At 38.3% G+C, this 19,434-nt stretch overlaps 1 protein-coding gene across 1 annotated transcript in view; it reads left to right on the forward strand.

Moving 5' to 3' along the window:
• LOC140237309 (palmitoyltransferase ZDHHC21-like) overlaps positions 1-19,434 on the forward strand; it is a 57,033-nt gene that overhangs the window by 20,078 nt on the left and 17,521 nt on the right. Inside the window, exon 7 of the mRNA XM_072317246.1 lies at positions 3,680-3,732. Within this exon, the coding sequence (XP_072173347.1) occupies positions 3,680-3,732 (53 nt within the window). The remainder of the gene's footprint in view (positions 1-3,679; positions 3,733-19,434) is intronic.

Here is a 19,434-nt window from a genome sequence, read left to right on the forward strand (position 1 = left end):
TCCCGCTGCTCCCTGTTGTTATCCGATGCCATGTTTTATAAGACTGTAACATTGTCAAACATTTTGGTTCAACTCACACGTCTGTCGGATTTCTGTCACCATTACCTCAAAACTTAATACTTGAAGTATGTGGGCTGGTGTACAGGGTTAAAGGGATGGTACACTGTGTAGTATTGGTTGAGGTGAGGATTCAGCTTTGAACATTTTGTGAGATACTTAGAAACCACTTTATGAAATGTTAAAGAGCATAATATTCTAAGAGGAATTCAAAGTTTACTTGACGAAAATCGTTTTTGAAATGGCTGAGATATCCAGAAACAAAGTAAAACAGAGCGATCCTAATAAAGGGTGGGTCCCACTTTTTATTAGGATTTTTTTTAATATCTCAGCCATTTCAAACCTATTTTCATCAAATAAACATTGAATTCCTCCTGGAATTAAGCTCTTTAATTTTTCATAAGAGGTTTCTCATTATCTCAATGAAAAGTTAGAAAACCGAAGCCAGGTCTCAACCAAAACTATAACATTCCTATAACACTTGAAGTGTTTGGGATGGTGCAGAGGTTTAAGCCTGGGCCAGCATGTGTTAACAGATGGCAAATGCAGATGCAAACCAGTTCATCAGTGCCTCCTGTAAATTCCATGAATTTTCTGATGAGGGCAGTGCTGATAAAGTGAGGAGAATGTACATTTCCAGAGACTCGCTTAACCTGTTGAGGATGGTTTAATTTTCCTACGACACGCATTTCCCAGAGACACCTGCCTGAGCATACTCGGGACTCATCCTGAATGGGTTAAATGGGAGATTCTCCTACCTGGACCCCATAACAAACTGGAGACTATGATTGCATGAAAATGCACAAAATAGCGCACATCAGGGGAGCAAAGCGGATGTCTCTTGTGGCCGGGTTCGGGGCGGTTGCCCCCCCCCCCCCCCGAAATTTTACACCACTATTCCGCAACATGCAAAGATTTTGCTGCGCCATTTCATAACTCTTTTCATTAAAGTCTCCCACATATTTTGAGACCAAATTTGCGTTGTCTGGGTACACCATTTTGAAGTTACATAATGTTTGCATATGCATGTCAACCCAAAAACAGCTCAAATTGGCGATATTGTATACGAATCCAATGCGAATTGTGGTTTGTTTGTTTTTTTAGGTTTTTTTTTTTTGTTAAATTGATATAAATTAGATTATTTCAACTTTTAATCATTTGAATTAATCAATTCTAACATAGATAAGCTTGAAAAAGTGCCTGCAACAAATTTTGGCAAAAAAACAGTAGAAAACAAAAAGTTGAAAAAAACAATAAAATACATCAGAAATTCACAAAACAATAAAAAACAAAAGAAATTGAATGTGATTGTGCGATTTTTTTTTTGCAGAAAATTGTTTGACGTGTCTTGAGGAGTTCTGACACAAAAAATTTAGCAATCCTTCAGTCTTTTTAACAGAGCTACAGGTGAAATAATGATTTTATGCATAAATTTGCCTAATTGATTTACTAAAAATGGAAAATTAGTTTTTTTTTTTTTATTGTATGACCATATAATCTTGTAGTTGAAGTCCACCTCTATGTTAAGGCAAAATTTTGCAGCGATCGTGCTGTCGGCGGCCGAGATCCTCCCCCTCCCCCCCCCCCCCCCAGTAAAAACTTAGTCTCAAATAGCCCAGTTAGAATAGGGTTACGGGCCCTGGAAGCTCTGGGGACGTAGATGCTCTCTGGTGCTGTCTAATAGTCTTTTTTATTTAACACACATGACAAACTAAAACTGGGCAGGAGAAAGCTAAATTTGAAACAGGAGAAAATACATCTTCAGGAGCAGAAATGTAAACTCAAGTCGGAGGGCGGGAGATTTTGCAGAAAAGTAACCTCAAAGCCGGAAATCTCCCGCTTTTGAGTCTGTGCATTTGAAAACAAATTTGTGAAGTTTAATTCTGCATTGTGTATCTCTTAGGGTAACACTGGGAACAACAACAACAACAACAAATAAAGTAAGAGCATACCTCTAAGACGTCCGTGATGTTTTCATGAGTGTTGAAATGTACTTTGATTACCTGAGAAGCTGTGTAAAGTCTACCCTTGTTGTTTTTTGCATTTTTTGTTTTTTGCATTTTTTGTTTTTGTGTTTTTCTTTTATGGTGGAAGATAAGGAACAGGGATGAGGGGTTGTTCCTTGTTATTGTTGTGTATTCTTTAATACTGGTGTTTTGGTTCTTGAAAGTAGTTGCATTTTGTGTTGTGCTGTTGCTGGTAACAGATAAGTGACATTCTTAAGTTGCCTTGGCGAAACATTTTGGTTGTATCACCGTGCATGTGCCAGTAGTCTGAGGGAGTGCTTGAGATTTGCAAATCATGTCACATTCATTTTGCAACGCCTCGTTAAAAATGAACATGGACACATGTAGTACCCTACGGCAAATGTCATGTGGTTGGACTGACAGTCACTCTCGTGGATGGTTTTGGTTCTAGTTTTGGTCTAGGATCTGATACAGTGGCTTTAATCTGGATCTGTATCTTTGGACCTACCACAACTGCTGTGTAGGTTATTATCTCCAGACGATGCAAGAGCTTTAGAAAAAAAGAAAAAAGAAAAAGAAAGGTGGGTATGTGTTGACAGATGCGCAGATTTTCATGTTGTCGCTCTGACAGATTTTTATGTTGTAGTCACTCCTGCAGACACACACATAGATGATTGGTGTTGATGCATGAAATTTGAGGTTTATGAGATAAGCAATCACATTATCTGAAAAATGAAAGCTTAAATGCCATCATCTGGAGAGGCCGCTATTTTGTTTTTAGAACGTTTTGGTGATTTGACTCATTCATGCAAGCGATAAAAGTACACTTTTAAAGGCGCAGCTACAGAACAGGACCTACGTGACCACCACTGAGAGTATTAAGCCAGTAATTTCACGGGCAATTCGCAAGGGAAACACCTTAAAGGTAGGGGATACCTTTTACAGACCTCCCAAAATGCAGCAAAACATTAAATATGAACCTCAGGGGACTTGTTTAGGCCACTGCTGAGAAATTTGGAAGTTATCTACAATTTGAATGATGCACAAAACTCAACTACTCAGTAGTTCTGTGTGTCAGCCACACTTAAGCCTTTTTGTTGCAGTCTTCTGTATTTTCTTTTTAAACTATAAACACAAATCTAAAAGTATAAGAGCTGATGTAATAACATAAAGAGTGTGTGGCAAGAATGTATATAGAAATGTTTGTAAGTTTTGATGAACTTTCTTCACAAAATATACATGATGGACACACATGCAGTGCATGGGTCTGCAAAGGTAGCCTAGTAATGTACTGGAATTTACGGTGAGCCCCGAAAAAAATTCAATTCAAAATCTAACGGTCAATAAAAATGTACTAAATGTTACCTTCCACTTTCAATACTTTATGGGAGTTTCTAAAATGATACTCTCTTCAACATACCACTGTATTTACACAACTCTTCATTTAAGACATGCAAATGGGATTCCCTACTTTTAAAGCTGATAACCATTTATCAGACACATGACTTAAGAAGGCATGATGCAATCCCACGGTGCGCCGGTGTACGTTCATTTTTGTCCTTTTCTACAAACAATGTCATATTTTTGTCTGTTCTCCCCGTCGTGCTATCTTTATTCATCATTTTGTCCTTTTCTTTTGTTTTTATTCTGTGCAGGATAAAACCACAGTGGAATCACTGATATACGGAAACAGACCACTCCATGAACAGTAAGTTTCCCGGTGACGCGACATTTGCTCCCGCAAAAGTCGCTCCGATCTTATTTTCTCCCAGGACTTAGGGTTAGGGATTCGGTTGTGATAGGGTTTTAGGTTTTATAATTTGATGTGAGGGTTAGGATTAGGGTTAGGGTTATGTTAGTGGGTATGATTTATGTTTGGCTTAGCGTGCAGATATTTCATGGGATTAATTGCTGCAGTCTGAGCAAATGTCATGGAACCAAGTTTCCCTCACATATGGGCTTAGTCTTGATTTGAAAACAAAATTACTAAAACCAGGAGTGACCTTTCTGAAGTTGTCTCTCAGACAACTCCTACCCATTTAAAGTATGCTGACACTTCATTGTGTTTCTGTATGTTTGTGTCTGTATAATGTGTGTGTGGAGGGAGATTGTATTAACCCATTGAGGACGAGTCCCGAGTATACTTGGGCAGGTGTCTATGGGGAATGCGTGTTGTAGCAAAATCAGTCCTTCCTCAACGGGTTAATGCATAGGAAGAACACATTTAAAGGGATGATTTGGTTTTGGTTGAGATAAAGCTTATGGTTTCCAACTCTCTGTGAGATAATGAGAAACCACCTATAGAATGTGACAGAACATACAATGCTAAGAGGAATTCAAAGTTAATGCATAGGAAGAACACATTTAAAGGGATGATTTGGTTTTGGTTGAGATCAAGCTTAAGGTTTCCAACTCTGTGAGATAATGAGAAATCACTTATAAAATGTGACAGTGCATATAATGCTAAGAGGAATTCAAAGTTAATGCATAGGAAGAACACATTTAAAGGGATGATTTGGTTTTGGTTGAGATAAAGCTTATGGTTTCCAACTCTCTGTGAGATAATGAGAAATCACTTATAAAATGTGACAGAGCATACAATGCTAAGAGGAATTCAAAGTTAATGCATAGGAAGAACACATTTAAAAGGATGATTTGGTTTTGGTTGAGATAAAGCTTAAGGTTTCCATCTCTCGGTGAGATAATGAGAAACCACTTATAGAATGTGACAGAGCACACAATGCTAAGAGGAATTCAAAGTTTATTTGATGAAAATCTCAGTCATCATCTTTATCTTTGCCATCTTCAACATCATCTTCATCTTCATCATCATCATCATCACATCAATAGGGCGGTGAGTTGGCTCAGTCGGTAGCGCGTCTGCCTCACGATCACGCGGCCCGGGTTCGAACCCGGGTCTGGACTGAGCAATGTTGTGTGTAAGCATACCGTCCCCTCTAGTAAGAGGCAAAACACTCTGTCCCTTGGATAGGACATAAAATGGAGGTCCCATGTATGAGAGAATAACAAAATTACTCATGCACGTAAAAGATCCCGCTTCATTCATTCATCGCAAAGAGCAGGGTGCTTAACCCGGTGAAGTGGTCCCACCTCACATCCAACTGGACCCCATGGAAGACCAGCTTAACGTAGCTGAATATGGGCTATCTAGCCATCTCTCAGATGGAAAATGAACAAACAAACAAAAATATCATAATCTCCATCATCTTGTTTATCATCGTCATTGTCATCATAATCATCATCATCTTTATCATCATCATCATCTTTGACATCAATGTTATCAAAATTCTCATTGAATTGGCATGTCTGTGTTGGCAAGACTGTTGATGTGCAGGTGAAGGAGACTTTGAATGAGACCAATTTCCTAACACGTTTCCAAACTGGCCATGTTGGTTTTGACAGGGACTTTTCCCCGTGCGTGAACCAGATCAGTCAATCAAACCAGGATCAGTGGTAGATAGAAAAGAATCAAAGAAAAAAAAGAAATGCTCTAAATTCCCTTCCTGGTTTCATCTTTGCACGCACGGGTAGGAACCAAGATTTCTGATGTTCTGAGACATGTTTCTGTCTTTCTTGCCCTAGAAACCCCGATAATGTATCTCCTACATCTTTCTTATCATTTGAAATCAGAGCACCCTACTTTTTTCTTCCGCTTTAAAAAGAATATCATGTGTGGGTTTTTTTTTTCTTTTTAAATTCTAAAGATCTCATACCAAGACAATTACAGGCATATGAAGTATGAAGGATAAAAGGTGACCTGGCATACTAACCACATAAGCAACTATAATAAATGAGTTTCACACAAACTAAAAAAAAAAAAAAAAAAATGTAGAGGAGGGGGAAAATGTGTTATCTTCGTTTAGAAATCAACACAAAAACCAAAACCTCTTTTTCTGCCCCAGTTTTCTGTCAGCTTTGACCCAATTCAGCGCTTGAAAGCGGAGCATTGGAATTCTCTTTTTATCGGAGACGTGAATCACTGGATTTTTAATGATAATCAGCTGTGGGGAACAGGGGAGAGGCTCCGCGCTGCATGTTTGTTTGCTTTTCCAGTTGTTAAAAAAGGAAAGTACCTTTCTCCCGTGTCCTTTTTTTCTTTTCCCTTTCTCTCCCTCTTTCTTTCCTCCGAAGCTCAAAGGAAAAGATCGTTAGTTTCCAAGCGGGCAAAGCTGGGTCCTTGCCTTAATCTGTGGAGAATATGAATTAGAACGCTGCAGCGTTGAGGGAAAGAGAGGGAGAAATAGAGAGATAGAGAGAGATTAAAAGTTCTATTACCAGCTCGTGCGTAAGTGTGTCTGTGCGTCTGTTAACCTACAGAGTGTTGAACTCGTGGATTCAAAAAAAGAGTATAAATGCTGAATTTAGCCAAAGCTGGAATTTCAGGATTTTTTGCAGAGGTTGCAGATCAATGACATCTGACAATGCCTGTCGGGGTTGTCTACCGTCTGAACGTTTTTGCAATCAAAGTGTGGTCTGGTTAAATGTGATTCTCTTTGAGAAAAGAGAGAGCCATTCCTTGGTTCTTTGTCATTCCCAACTCCAAATGAACTATCTTCTCTTGTAACGTCTGCTATGTCTTGACTAGCTAATCATGCATTGAATATGTGGCATAAGCATGAGGAGAATCTGGGAATTGATTAAAAAATGATAGAAATTTGATTGAGACCATTACTCTAGTATCTTTCATATCAATCCATGTTAGGTTCACGCCAAGTTGCCCTAACTTATCCTGTTGAGAACGAGTTGATTTTGCCATAAACCACATTTCTCATAAACACAAACACCTGCCCAAGTATACTCGGTACTAGTCTTCAACGGATTAAATGTAACTTGCACTTAGCTACCTTTAATGATAAAGGTACCCTAAAGGTCTCCCAGGAGATAAGTAATACCTCCTTGGTAACTACAGCTAGCAAACTTAATGTTACTTAGTGCAGCTCCCCTATTAAATCACAAGAAATCTTGTGGTTAGGATGTGCACCATGCGAGTAGCTTAATGTTAAAGGGATTGTATAGTTTTGTCTGAGAAGGGGCTCAAGGTTTTCAGCAGTTTTTGATGATGATTTTTTGAAATAATGAGAAACCTCTTACAAAATATGAAAGACCATATAGTTCTAAGAGAAATTCAAAGTTTATAAGATGAAAATTGATTTAAAATGGCTGAGATATCCAAAACAAAGTGATCGTAATAAAAGGTGGAACCTACCTTTTATCAGGATCACTTTGTTTTACTTTGTTTTTGGATATCCCAGCCATCTCAAACTGATTTTCATCAAATAAACTGTGGATTCCTCTTAGAATTGCATGCTTTTCAACATTTTGTAAAGTGGTTTCTAAGTATCTTGCAAAAAGTTAAAAGCTGAATCCTCGCCTCAACCAATACTATATCATCCATTTAAATGATAGGCACACTCTCTGTGCAGTGTTGTCATCAGCTGGACCATGTGAATGCGCACAATTACTACAGCGATTTCGCTCGAACACTCTTTGCGCATGAAACTGGGGTCACTGTGTGTGGCACACCACACTTTTGAATTTTGCTGTGGATTTTAGCTGGTTGTCCCATCACCAGTGATAAGCATTAAGCATCATGTGAACATAACTCGTAGAATGGTAGCTAATGTGTCTATCATTGCTGATACGGTAACTGTGTGAATATGACTGTGAGATATGGGACACCTAGTCAGTGGGATTGTTTGTAAATTTCTTAGCATCATGATGCATCATTTATGACCCAATCTTGTTTTCTTTCTTCTTTTTTTTCACCATATGATTGCCTGTATATATCTTCTCTTGAGTCTTTCCCCACTGCAATCCTGAAGTGAAAGTAAAGATGAAGCAAAAGTCAGGGAAAGTAGGAGAAACTGGAGAAGTTCCCAAACTTCTACCAAGTGATTAAAAGAAGAAAAGGACAGCAGTATACAATGTACATACACCTACTTACCCTAATACACTCAATGTACATTACTGGTATACGTCTTTCCATACATACACACATACATATATACGAGGATACATGTACTTATACACATACATACACATACATTTACATTAAAAAAAAACAAAAAAAAACAGTCAAACCTACCTTAGAGGCCACCTGTCCATAGCTGCTACCTGCTGTACACAGCCACTGAAAAAAATCCCCCCCCCCCCTCCTCCCCCGAGAGAAAAGCCATATTAAAGGGTGTGTACAGTTCTGGTTGAGGTGAGGATTTAGCTTTTAACGTTTTGCGAGATATTCAGAAACCACTCTATGAGATGTCAAAGAGCATGCAATTCTAAGGGGTATCCAAAGTTTATTTGATGAAAATCGATTTTGAAATGGCTGAGATATCCAAAAACAAGGTGAAACAAAGAGATGATAATAAAGTTGTGGCATGCCGCCTTTTATTATGAGCACTTTTTTGGATATCTCAGCCATTTGAAAACCAATTTTCATCAAATGAATGTTGAATCCTTCTTAAAATTACATGTTCTTTCATATTTCATAAGAGGTTTCTCATTATCTCACTTAGGAATGTTATAAACCTGAATCCCCACCTCAACCAGTACTGTACAGTCCCTTAAACCCGTTGAAGACAAGTCCCGAGAATACTTGGGGGGGGGGGGGTGTTTCATAGAAGCTATTCTGAAAGTTATGAATGACTTAAGAATGACTGGTGATCAGTTCTTTTGCTGAATCATTGAAATTCTGATAAGTGTAACACATCAGAACGTGTTTCAGTCGTTCTTAAGTCGTTCATAACTTTAAGAACGGCTTTATGAAACACCCCAGGTGTCTATGGGAAATGCGTGTTATAGCAAAATCAGTCCGTCCTCGGCAGATTAAAGACCCTGTCTGTAGCAGCCACTTTTTTAGATCTTCCTTCGGTGGCCACTACAGACAGGTTTGACTGTACGTACAAACAAACAAACAAACAAACATACATACATACATGCATCCTTCCATCCATCTATGCATAAATACATCGTACATTAAGTATGTACATGGGTCCCCTCCCCCCTTTTTCCCTGAGAGAGGAATAAGGGCAAGGGAGAGAAAAAGGAATCTTGCTGGCGGAAAGCGGTTTATACCGAGTGCTGGTGCCAAGAGAGGTTGGATTCCTGTTTAGGATTTTGGGCTTGGTGTTTAAGGAAAGCAGAGCATTTGGAAAGGCAATAGGGGATTTTGAAGAAGTGATTAAGGGTGGAGTTCTTCCCCTGTGAAAAAGGTATCCATCCATCTACTGATCTATCTCTGTTTCTTTCATGGCAAAACTTTGTAAAGAAAAAAAAACATAGTAAAGGATAGCATGAATGTTTAAAATAATATAGACTTGCTATCAAGTAGAAGTTTCAGATCCAAGCTACAGCCAGACCCTCTGTAATACTGGCTGTTTGTAAAAAAAAAAAATAATAATAATAATAAAATAAATGAATATATAAATTTAAAAAAAATAAAAAAATCAAGGATGGAATTCTTTTCCTATACCATGTGTCCATACTTCCCCCAAGCTGTCTTTGTGTTTTGTTTTTCCATGGGATATCTCAAAGAACTCATTCAATGCAACATGAACTGGCTGTTCAGTGAAATACTAGCATTCAAGCTAGGCACTTCCTATCAACAAGGATTGGACTTTTTTCCTTTGAAAAGGCACTCTATTTTCTTGATGATTATAAAACTGAACAAAAAAAAACCAAAACATTAAGTAAAGTGTTGTAAAAGAGCATAAAATGGCTCGAAAGGAGAAATTATCAGTTGTCATTTGTACATACAGTTAAACTCGCATAAGTCGATCTTCTCGGGACTGAGCAAAACACATCGACTTAGGCGAGTTTCGACTTGTGCCTAAGTCGAAAAAAAAATCGACTTACAGTTACACCACGCGTACATATGTATAATGTACATGTATGTTGTCTTCTCTGGAGCCGAGAGCTGGAGCGGTGTGCCCGACAATTGCCCTTCAGCAAGACACTATCCACATTGATGCTAGCCTTTAAACAAGGCGACTCGCTCTGCGTGCCCCCGTATAGCGCGTTTACCCCACAAACCTGTTGGCCGGCGAGCGGAGCGAGCCGCCTTTATCCACTCATTCAGGGATGTGTACTTTTGTCATTGTTGTTGCTTTATATTCTTTGACAAATTTGCGTACAAATTTGACGCAGAAAATACACACGGCACACTACGGCACACACGGCACACTACTTAATATTAACGAGGCTTGCCTTGGTGCCGTGTGTATTTTCTGCGTACACATCCCTGAACGAGTGGATAAAGGCGGCTCGCTCCGCTTGCCGGCCAACAGGTTTGTGGGGTAAACGCGCTATACGGGGGCACGCAGAGCGAGTCGCCTTGTTTAAAGGCTACATTGATGCAGGCCAGGGCTCCACACTAACTTTTATTTTGGTGGCCCAATCGGGCCACCAAAATGATTGATTTTTCTTTTTTGGTGGCCCGAAAAAAAAAAACAACTAAATCGGTCCTACTAAGCATAGAAAAATGAATATTAAGTATAACTGAAGTGATACAGGACGGTACCCACGTCTGAAATAAATAAATAGAAAATTTAATCATCTTATACCGTTATTCTGAGTTCTAAGATTTAGCAGATAGGCTTATAGATTATTATAAAAGTTGATGCCTGTTAAGGTGGTCAGAATTTACGTTTGAAATGAGAAAGTGGGAGCATTTGCAGACATTTGTAAACATCCGACATTTGTTTTAGCATCGTAAAGAGCCGAAAGTTACCGTTATTTATTTCTGATTGTAAAAGCAATCATCCACCATTTACAAGTATTTTAACACCTTCCGGAGACGAATGTTACCGTTAATCATTTTCAAATGTAAAAACAAGCAACCGACATTCATTCTAGGATCTTACGGAGCTGAATATCATCCTTATTCATTTCCGAATGTGAAAGCAAACATCCGCTTTTTATTTTATCATCTGAGCCGATTGATACCGTTAATCATTTCCACATGTAAAAGAAACAATCTGTTACTTATTTTAGCATCGTACGGAGCAGAATATATACCGTTATTTGATCTCCAAATTCAAAAGCAAACACCCGACATTTATTTTATGATCGTAAGGAGCCGAATGTTACTGCTGTCCACTTCCGAAAGTGAAATGAATCTGACAATTTTTTCAGCATCGTAAGGAGCCGAATGTTATACTGTTTTTCATATTCTAACGTCAAGGCAGACATCCGACATTTACTTTACCATCAAACGCAGCTGAATGTTACTGTTATTCATTTCGAAATGTTAAATAGCAAATGTCTGATATTTATTTTAGCATCTTAATTATTGAGCAGAATGTTACTGCTATTCACTTCCGAACGTAAAAGCAATCATCTGACATTTATTTTGGCATCTTCCGGAGCCGAATTTTACATGCTATTTACTTTCGAACGTAAAAAAAAAAAAAAAAAAAACGAACATTCGGCATTTATTTCATCATCGTACGGAGTTGAATATTATTGTTATTCATTTCAGGGCGTCAAAGGGATCATTCGACATATATTTTAGCATCTTCCGGAGCTGAATGTTATTGTCATTTACTTTCGAACGTAAAAGCGAACATCCGGCATTTATTTCATTATCGTACTGAGTTGAATACTATTGTTATTCATTTCCGAATACGAAGGCAAACATTCAACATTTATTTCAGCATCTTCCGGAGCCGTATTTTATCCTTATTCATTTCCGAACGCAAAATCAAATATCTGACATTAATTTCAGCACCATACGGAACTGAATCTTACCATTATTCATTTCCAAAAGTATAAGCAAACATCCGACATTTATTTTAGTATTATACGGAGTCGAATATTCATTTCCAAAATTAAGAGCAAACATCTGACATTTATTCTAGCATCTTATGGAGCCGATTGTTACCGCTGTTCATTTCCAAAACTGAAGGCAAACATCCGCCTTTTTTGGTGGCCCGGCGTGCGTTTTTGGTGACCCCGGTCGCAAATTTACCATTCGCGAAAAGACTCCGCTAAATATAAAGCATAGATCGCTACACTCGGCAGGAGCTACGCCGTCCTTTCACCAGGACTCGGTAACGGAAACCAAAATCTCGCGTGAGTTCTTGCGTTACCTATCGTTAATGTCAACGAAACATCGTTAGTTTGTGCTTGGGATCGTTACTCATGGTTACTACAAACGTTAATTTTCCCGATCGTTAGTTTGCGTTACTAGCGATTCAGATGAAACCGCTTGCGTTAATGAAACGTTAATGTTTATTAACGCAAAGTTTCTTTTGGTATATACTGTATGTAAACAAAAACTGGCGTCTCGTGATTTTGACAGTGATTTATTACACAATAAAATCTTATTCGACTTAGGCACAGTGAATTCAATGGTTTTTCTGTGAAAATGTTCTTGGAATTTCATCGACTTAGGCGAGTATTCGACTTAAAAAATTCGACTTGTGAGTGAATTAATACACGTAAGTCAATGGGGAAAAATCGGGACTTTTTGAAATCATCGACTTGCGCGATTATTCGACATATGCGATGTCGACTTAGGCGAGTTTAACTGTACATCGTGTGTCTTTTTAATTCATCCTTTCTGGCATTTTCTCACACTAAATGGATGTGTTTGTCATGAAATAGACTTCAAGTGGCAGTGATGTTTGCCAGTAGGGTACCTCAAGGATTTTTAAAAAATAAAAAGTGCGTACAAATTTTGTTGATGAGTTCTGGTCACCATGAAAACTGTGGATTGTGGGAGTTTGCTTTGATATGGTGTGTTGTAGTGATGGATTTTGCTAATTTTGCACATAACTGTTAAGCTACTCTTAGACTTTCGTGGAAGCTCATAGTAAGTCATTATTGTTATGCTGCAAGTGCAATGCAAAGCTAGCTTTAAATCAGTGGTTTTTACCAATTCATCTTGGATGAAAAATCAATTTCATATGTGACCCACTGCAACAAAATGATTCGAAAGTCGGGGAAGGTTGATTTTCTGAAAATGACATGACATTATTCCCTTACCTTTCCGCTCTAATTTCATATATAACACGGCTCATAAAAATACTCGGTTGCAGAAAAATCTATGATTTTATGAGAGCATAACGAATGGTCTAGGAAATCGGCGTGTAGAGAAAACCGCCTTCAAAGTTTTCCTCCCGAAGCGATCATGATCAAGGCTTAACTGGTCAAAGAAGTGGCTGATGGGTTTCAACATCCAGAAATGCGCAGTAATGACTATTACAAGAAAGCGCAAGCCCAGCATGCAAAGGTACACTCTACTTGACACCAACATCCCACGAGTAGATCAGTATAAATACCTTGGAGTCACAATCACACATGACCTCCATTGGAGCGCCCACTGTCAGTCTATGCTTTCTAAAGCCAACCAAACCCTAGGTCTGTTGCGGAGAACTCTGACTCCATGTTCCAAAGAGGTGAAAGCCCAAGCTTACAAGTCACTCGTCCGACCACAACTAGAGTATGGAGTTGAAGCCTGGAATCCCTATGACGTTACTACCATCAACCGATTAGAACAGGTACAACGAGCTGCTGCCCGTTTTGTCTACCAAGACTATAGACGTACATCTCCTGTCACACCATTACTATCTAAGTTGAACTGGGACCTGTTACACACTCGCCGTCTTCTTGCACAAGCAACAATGTTCTACAAAATACAACATAACCTGGTGAACATCTCCTTCCCAGCCATCATAATCCCAGCAACCTACATTGGTAGAAATGACCACCTCCTCAAATACTCAGTCCCGGAAGCCACAATTGATCCATACAAATATTCATTCTTCCCAAGAACAACAAAACTGTGGAACCGCCTACCATACTCTACAGTTACTTCAAGAACACCTACTGCCTTCCAAGAGGCTGCCCTCCCATCTATTCGGAACATGCAGCCCCCAGTAGGATCCAGAATACTATAAATTCACCGGCTTGGTTTTTACTTGCACATGGCAAATTTTTATTTTGTACAATTGATTATAATTGCCATCTGTAAATACACTCTGTCCGTCGGCCGTTGATGTCACCTGGTACCATCCCAGTATAGCTTCCCACGAAAAGCTGCAACAGGGATTACTCCTTCAAGGTTCAAGGTTCAAGGTACGACAGTTTTCACCTCTTGGCAATAGAAGGTCTCCCTATAGCAACCTCCATAATGCTCATTCAAGCTTAGCACCAGCGGTCTACGCATGACCAATCAACAACTAGAATGCTATGCACTGACCAATAAGATCACTCCCTCGTTGCTAGGGGTGGAGTCTATCTGCGGCGCTTAAGCCAAATCTTCAGACACATTTCTGTTCCGTTGAAAGTTAGAAAAATATGGCTGAGAAAAATGCTAATTTCTTGCCTTTCCTTTGATTATTTAGCTTCAAAATTTCAGTTGATGATAGACAAAACATCGGACTGCAAAATTATGGTCAAAAACACATTTTGATGGTTTTGACTGATTTTGATGATCTGACTTCAAACTTGATTTTCTCGGCTGAGCCATCAACAACTTTTGGATCCTTTTCATGTCACATATTTCCATATTTGAATGGAAAGGCACAGCCTTCTGTTGTGGCAGTAATGACCACATAGAACAAATTTTGCAGTTATAGCTATCATTTCTTCCCTCAAGAATTACCTCCTGGAATTATCCATCTTTCTGTCAAGTTCTGTAGATCAGTTCACGATTAATAATAGCACCCCAGTTTCTTTTCTATAATATGTGTATATGTGTATATACATAAATACATATATTCTACATGTATGTTTGAATAGATATATACACTGTACATATGCATATATATTCGGAGCTGGGCATATTCTGTAACAGGGTATGGAATGCCATTGTCTACAGTCACATCAACAACAGCAAAAATCATCGAAGTGCCCCAAGGGACTGACAATAACCATCCAGCTCTTATCCGATCCCCTGAAGTACAATCATCATCATCATCACCCACTTGTTAGGCATCCTATCAATCAATGAGGCTGATTATCAATCGTCCAAATTTAGATCAGAATTACCTCATAGCAAGGGTAGTGATGTCTTGGCCCCACAATCTAATTGATCACAAGGCACTCATGCGTGATCATAAGTTTGTGATTGTGAGGTTAGTGACACTTTGCAAGCGTACCTCTAAATTAGAAACAGAGCACGGAGCAGGCATCCAGGGAGATTGTTGCCGGTTGTCATGGCAATGATGATGGTTTGCACGTGATTTGCATGCCGCGGTGTAATATCAATGCGAGGCCAAGACATTGGTTTTGTAGCTTTGCCCGCCGATCATTGCTTTTGGTGTCTAAATTTGGAAACTTTGTGATGTTTGGGGGTGCAGATGGGTAAAACGTTGTCGGGTGAATGATTATATGCCATATGGATTTTATGCTGGCAAGCAGCAGAATATTTAACAGGGGTCCTGCGCTTGCCTCTAACGTTTCTGTATGCTACACAAAGAGCTAGAATGCAATTCATTGCTGGATGGGTGTATTTGACATTGCATATGCACATTAGAATATGCTATTGTCAAGAGATCTATGCCACTTTGCGTGCACCTCACATGGCATGCTATACGCCTGAGGTATATCTTCACTCATCACACTTTGAAACTTTTTTTTGTATAACAGGTGGGGGTGATGGCTCAGTTATAAAGCTATTATGGCTGTTGTAGGACAAATGTGGACCTGTTAACCCGTTGAGGACGAGTCCCGAGTATACTCGGGCAGGTGTCTATGGGAAATGCGTGTTGTAGCAAAATCAGTCCGTCCTCAACGGGTTAAAAGTCAGTTTGAAAAGAAAGAATAATGTTTTACAAGCATAAATGTGAAAATTTGATAATAGGGCAATTCCATGAGAAATGTTCACTTTAGTGAAAAAATGAAGTTTTGAGTTTCACTTAAGTTCTCAAATATTCTAAGAAAGTAACATATATATTTTCATTTTTCACTGGTCGCATCTTTGTCATTACAAAATTTGGTATTTTTCTCAGTCAATGAAAATACTGTATGATATGTTGCAATGACACAAAAATTTGGCTATTTTCTAAGAGTTTAGTGTTCCTGTCTCTAAAGAAGGCCAGATATGTCCTAGAGGCCTTGTTCAGCTTTTAAATTATAGTCCAGTATATATATCGAAAGAAAATCACAACCATCTTACTTAGCTTTCATCATTTTTTGACCCATTGATCCTCAAAGTTGTGTGATTTCTATAACATTTGAAGTGTCACGTCCGTTACGTTTTTTACTATAAGTTTTCATAGCCAAGAGGAAATTAGTGTGAAGTTGCTGGAAATTCATTTTCTATGTTAGGATTGAATCCCCTAGCATGTGTGGAAACCACTTTTCTATACCACTTCTAGTTTTCCTGTAAATGGCGTAACGGACATGACACTTTGCGTAACGGACATGACACCTCATATAAGACAAGTGGCAGAAATAACACTGTGGCCCAGTGAAACAGGGTGGTGATTAGTTTTAATTGCTTGAGGATAGTAGGACATTTCTATACTTCAGTATAATAATTAAGTCTCCACATCACTCAATAAAACAAAACCAAGCAGACTTTGCTTTCTGCCACTGGAAGACTGTTGATTTCAGATGATCTTGGTACCCTGTTACACCGGTTTGATCCATTCCCACCTCTTGTAATCCTGACTGATAAACAGCAGCTGTCATTCCAAGGAGTATTTAGACAATGGAGTTTTCACTGTTTGCCTTCCCTTTAATACTTAAAATGAGCACTTTCTACATATAAGAACATTGTAGACCACATTTAACACATATCCACCATGGAGTCAACACAACAGCCAGGAACTCCTGCACAAATGAATCCTTGTGTATCCAACGAGCATGATCACTGATGATACAGCAGTATCCAAATGTCACCAGCATCAATGTCTTCAATGATGGTGTTGCCTCATAATTTAAAAAAAAAGTTTGTGCTGCATCCATACATGTACCTCTCTCATCTCTATGACTCTATAAATCTACACCTTCAGTGGCACGTTAATGAGATATCACTTGCCAAGAGGGCTGAGAATGGAATTGTTTGCTTTATTAAGCATGTTGAAAGTCATGAAGCTCTGTCGTCAGAGAAAGTCGGTCTGAATGCTGCCTATCCATTTCATCAATACAACTAAACTAGATGTACCTCTATGCCAAGGGATATACTGGTATATATGACAGCACACAGCATCGTACAAAAAGCACAATTTTGAGATGCTATGAGAAGATGTTTATCCACTGTAAGGTACACTGTATAATCAGTTACAACCAGTTGGTAGGGAAAGCATCCAGTATTTTAACTAGTCCTTCTCACAAGCTGGTGAGAATAATGTAACCAGTACACCACTCTGGCAAGCCTCAAGAAATGCCTTTAGAAGCAAGCAATAAGTTGATTATACAATTTGTATGAGTTGAATTTGCCGTAAAGAAAACAAGAAATACTTTGTTGCCCAGGTGACCACTCGACATGGAAATGGATAATATGTTGTGAAAATTCTCAGAAAAAAAGGGGGCTTGATCATTCACATCTAGCCAAGAAAGGAAAGCATTTGTTGACAATGATAAAGAACTGGTACTACATTGTAGCAGTGGAAGTTTTAACAATAGTCTATCCAAGATTTGATAACAGAGGATGATTCTATTCCAAGGATGACATTAATGCCAAAAGAAAGAACTTTGCAGAAATGAAATAAACATACCTTATTTCTTTCAGATGATAACACTAATTTGATAATCGTACCAAACAGTTTTGTGGTCCTGTTTCATTGCATAAAAATTGATGCAATCCTGAGTGCATTTTAATGATGTTGTATTCAAACTTTTTATTTCATACAGATCTGGTTCATTTTGTTTTCTTTGCCTATCCGCATACATGGAGACATGGTCTTCTGTGTTGTACATGTGTATGCCATTGTGGTACTCTGGGCATTGTACTCCATGTGCTTTAGAGTAGCTGTTAGATCACTGAAACCTGAAATGAAAGGACTTTTTGATGTTTTGTTCAAGAACATAATGTAGTTAGCAGAGTGCAGTTATTTTAATCTTTTTATATTTAAACAAAGAAGTGAAAATATGGTTCACTTTACAAGGGTGTCATGTCCGTTACGCTAGTGTATAATATTAAGTATCAAATATTAGGCCACTAAGAAAAAAATAACCATAGTATAAGATAGTAATATGTCCTGTTTTGCTATGGTGGGTGGTAGTAACTGGAAATAACTCACTAATTGTAGCTAGCTGGTGCAGGAGCGAATTTGTTTTATATTTGTTTGTTTTTTAAAAATATAAAAAGACTAACCCCTCTAAAATGATATAAATATAAGAAATATTACATGATTGCAGTTATGATGTGTGTCCCTATGTTCTAACCTTACTATGCCAACAATTGAATATCTCCTATACCTTGTAATAAAAAAATTCTCTTAGCTTAAAAAAAGTGGACAAAACTGTCATGTCCGTTACACTCGAAGTGTCATGTCCGTTACGCAATATTTTAAACTATTAAAAAAGAATGAACAGTAAAACTACTCTAAATTAGGACTTTATGAGTAAAGCATGACCTAAAGGTTTAATCAAGACCAAAACCAGCTTCATCTTATCCAAAAATTCACAGGAATTTTCATAATGGTAAGTAGATCAAAATGCCTTGTCCATTTTGTGTCATGTCCGTTACGCTCGCTAAAAATGCAATTTCTCAACAACCACTTGATAAATTTCCATGAAATTTTCTGTGTATGTTACATATACTTAAATGTGTCTGATAAACTCAATTAGAATCTTTTGGAGACTCCCAATTTCACTGTGTGATGGTTTGAATCCCCCAAAAGTGGTCTGAATGTCATGTCCGTTACGCTGGAATTGACCAAGAGTAAGAAAAAAAATGGGAAAGTTATGAAGTTCTTCAAATTCTGTCCTTTAACAGTCATTATGAATCTGCAAATAAGTGAATTAATAATGTCATTGCCTCAAAACTTGCCTTATAGTTTGTACATATAATTTTGAAATGTGTGTATTCTTTTGTTCAAATGCAGTTACGCCCAATCTCATATCATTATATAATATGTGACTAATCATTATTTTGAAGTTATAATAGTCATGAGTAACATTTTGTTTTACATTTTTAATGCAACAGAACTTAATTTTCATGAGGATTTTTTTTTTTTTTTGTGTACATGATCAATTGAAAATTGTGAGGTGATGACATCATCAGCTCACTCATTTGTGCATTCGTATCAACTGCTGTTTGAGAACTGTTCATGCATGAAGGGGGGGGGGTGTGGTTTTAATACAATCCATGCACGTGATTGGCTAGCGATGTGTCATTCTGTTTGGACTATTGAGCATGAGTCTTGAGTGCACCAGGGGGGTGTTTCATCAACGTTTGTCGGTGCTGACAACTTGAATCACCATAGTAACAGTC

This window comes from Diadema setosum, chromosome 13 (genome assembly GCF_964275005.1).
Source record: "Diadema setosum chromosome 13, eeDiaSeto1, whole genome shotgun sequence".
Taxonomy (NCBI): domain Eukaryota; kingdom Metazoa; phylum Echinodermata; class Echinoidea; order Diadematoida; family Diadematidae; genus Diadema; species Diadema setosum.